The following is a 3,287-nucleotide window of genomic DNA, read 5'->3' on the forward strand; positions in this document are numbered from 1 at the left end:
ATATGATTTGCTACATAAGGGGAACATTTATTTGGAAGTGGATGGGCGTGGGGGTGTTGGGGAAAGGGTTTTTTTTTGCATGTGCTTTTAATCAATATTGGTATTGGTATCAATGGTGGATGGAGTGAGAGAGTTGGTAGATATCTTTGCAAAAATACCTTGTGGTGGTTGGACCTTTTACAAGCTGATCTTGGTTCATATATTAGGGGTTGACTTCCTTCTTTATTCATTCGCCTCCTTAATTCCGCCGAGGTTGACTTTGCCTTTCATGCTTTTGGGGGTCGATAAATTAAGTACCAGTTGCGTACTGGGGTTCAATGTAATCGACTGGCCCCCTTCCCCCCAAAAAATTTCAAACCATGTGCCTAGAGTAGAAAAGATTCATTCACCTCCTTGTCAGTGTCGTCATCATCACCGTCACTGCCACCATTATCATTCTTCTTCTTTTTCTTCCTCTTTTTCACCATCTTCTTTTCCTCCTCCTCCTCCTCCTCATCATCATCATCATCACCATCATCATCATCACCACCACCATCATTATTTAACCCCTGGTCATCTTTAATCCAGCAGAATTAGCTTGATGCAAAAGGCATTTCAGCCACAACCATCCTGTCTTTCTTCCATCTCACTAATGCAATTCACCCAAAGACCACCCCCACATAATCTGTATCCTTCTTTTCTTCAATGTGAGAGTGTGATTTGAGTGGAGAGATCAATTGTTGTTTCTAGAGAATCTATTGTGACTACATTGTCAAACCGTTAATCCACCAATTAATTCTGTGTTATTGGTTCCAGCTTGATGAGAGTTGCTTTAATGCGTTGCCAGAGGATATACAAGAAGAAATGAAGATGGCCATAACTGACCGACAGAACAGGAAAAACAACATGGAAGGCGATGACCAGCTGGAGCCACCGTTATTATTGTCACCGTCCAAAGGGGGCTACAGTGAAGTTCATTTGAAGCCTCTGGCTTTAATGTCACCCACGAAAAAGTCAATGAAACCCACTAAGAAGAGGTCCCCATCCAAGAAGGGATCACCTTCAAAAAAGAGGTCCCCTGCCAAGAGGAGCCCTAATTTCAAAGTTCCTCAGGGACGACCTAAGAAAAATCAAAAATCTTTGAATAATTTATCGAATATCAGAAAAGTGAGTAAATTTTAGTTTTATAATGAATCAATCAAATAGATTTATTGTTTCCTCACTCCTTCCCTCTCCCCTTTATTCCTTTACCCCCTTTATTCTCTCCCTACTTATTCCCTACTCCATTCTCCCTACACTATTCCTCCACCCTGCCAATTCTGTTACTCTACTCCTTAATGTCACTCCATTCTTCCACTCCGTTTCCTCACTCCATTCCTCCATGTCATTTTTCCATACCATCCTTCCATCCACCCTCCATTCCTTCACTCCGTTCCACTTTTCTTTCCTCCACTGCACTCCCTACTCATTCCCCCATGGCATTTCCCTACTCCATTCCTCCACTCCTCCATTTCATTTCTTGGCTCCCCCATTTCATTCTCTCACTCTTCCTCCACCCACACTCCATTCCTCCACCCCACCTCATTCCTCCACCCCCACTCCATTCCTCCACCCCATTCCTCCATTCCATTCCCCCACTCCACTGAACCCCCCTCCACTATATAAATCCATATATCAATGCGACCAGCTGTAATTGTTTCATTATTATACACACTGTTGTTGTTGTTGTTATATTCCAGAACTTGTTCCTGTATGGTGACCATCTCCACCTACAGCCAAAGATGGAAGTGAGGGAAGAGGAAGGGGCGAAGACAGAGAAGGAACTGAAAGAAGGAAAAGAGAGGGAGAAACAGTGCCAGGCTGCGAGTCTGTGTGGTGCTGTGACGATAGAACAAGTACGCAGCTTACTGAGTGAGTGGTTGCAACCATCGCGGGGTAAGTTGATCATCATCACCACCACCATCACCAACGCCAACACCACAACCACCACAATGATCTCCTCCAAAAGAAAATACCTCCAAGAAGCATTAGCATTGCCAGAACCACTATCACAGCCACTACCCTAACCACCACCTCCACCACAACCTCCCATCACCACCACCATTACCACTTCCTCCTCTCCCCTATGACATCATCACCATGACCTTCACGGCCTTCATGTCCACTACTATCACCACCACTCCACAATGTCAGTGTTTTGTTGGCTTTTATTTAGTTGAGGGTGCGTGTGGGACAGAATTTTACTATTCTACTATTGTGTGTATGTATATATGTGTGTGTGTGTGTGTGAACGTACATGGCTTATTGGTTTGGGGTATTCAGCTCATGATTGCAAGGTTGTGAGTTCGATTTCCAGCAGCGCATTGTGTCATTGACCAAGGCACTTTATTTCACGTTGCAACACTCAGCTGGTAAAAGCGAGTTGTACCAGTAATTCAAAAGGGCCAGCCTTGTCACATTCTGTGTCACACTGAATCTCTCTGAGAACTATGTTAAGTCAATGCATGTCTAGGGAGTTCTTAGCCACTTGCACATTAATTTCATGAGCACGTTAATTCCCATTGATTGGATCAACTGGCACCCTTGTCATTGTAACTGATGGAGTGCTATATATTTAATAATGAAATGATTGTATACAGTGCTCAGGTGCACTACAACTTGTCAAAAGTGCACATAAAGCATCTGCAGTAATGTACAAATGTCTGGAAAGTGAACAGTGTATGAGTCAGATACATGCTTGCGTGTGTATGGAGGGGAGAAAATCAGGTGTAGTGTTGGCGAATCTCAGGAAGCATGGAAGTTTTGAAGGATGCAGTGCTCCGACAACTAACAACTGATGCTGGCAGATTGTTCCATTCTTCAGCAACTCTTAGCGTGAAAAAGTGTTTCCTAAAGGCATGGAAGCTGTGCTGTTTTCTGACTTTGTAAACATGTCCACAGGTGTATGTGTGTTTGTACATATAATTATATATGCATACTTATCTCAAGATGTAACAGCTTTCTGTTGAAACTCCTGAGTAAAAGACCAAGGGACCATCTTAAACAAACTATATGTGTGTGTGTGTGTGTGTATAAATATATATAAGGCGGCGAGCTGGCAGAAACGTTAGCACGCCGGGCGAAATGCTTAGTGGTATTTCATCTGCTGTTACGTTCTGAGTTCAAATTCCGCCGAGGTCGACTTTGCCTTTCATCCTTTCGGGGTCAATAAAATTAAGTACCAGTTGCGTTCTGGGTCGATCTAATTGACTGGCACCCTTCCCCAAAGTTTCAGGCCTTGTGCCTAGAGTAGAAAAGTATATAAATAT

The 3,287-nt window shown here is 43.4% G+C and overlaps 1 protein-coding gene across 1 annotated transcript in view; it reads left to right on the forward strand.

Annotated features, from left to right (window-relative positions):
* The window catches only part of LOC106877472 (DNA repair protein Rev1), a 37,626-nt gene that overhangs the window by 28,952 nt on the left and 5,387 nt on the right, over nucleotides 1–3,287 (forward strand). Inside the window, exons 15-16 of the mRNA XM_052976909.1 lie at nucleotides 796–1,146; nucleotides 1,719–1,914. Of these exons, the coding sequence (XP_052832869.1) occupies nucleotides 796–1,146; nucleotides 1,719–1,914 (547 nt within the window). The remainder of the gene's footprint in view (nucleotides 1–795; nucleotides 1,147–1,718; nucleotides 1,915–3,287) is intronic.

The sequence above is a fragment of the Octopus bimaculoides genome, chromosome 26, assembly GCF_001194135.2.
Source record: "Octopus bimaculoides isolate UCB-OBI-ISO-001 chromosome 26, ASM119413v2, whole genome shotgun sequence".
Lineage (NCBI taxonomy): Eukaryota > Metazoa > Mollusca > Cephalopoda > Octopoda > Octopodidae > Octopus > Octopus bimaculoides.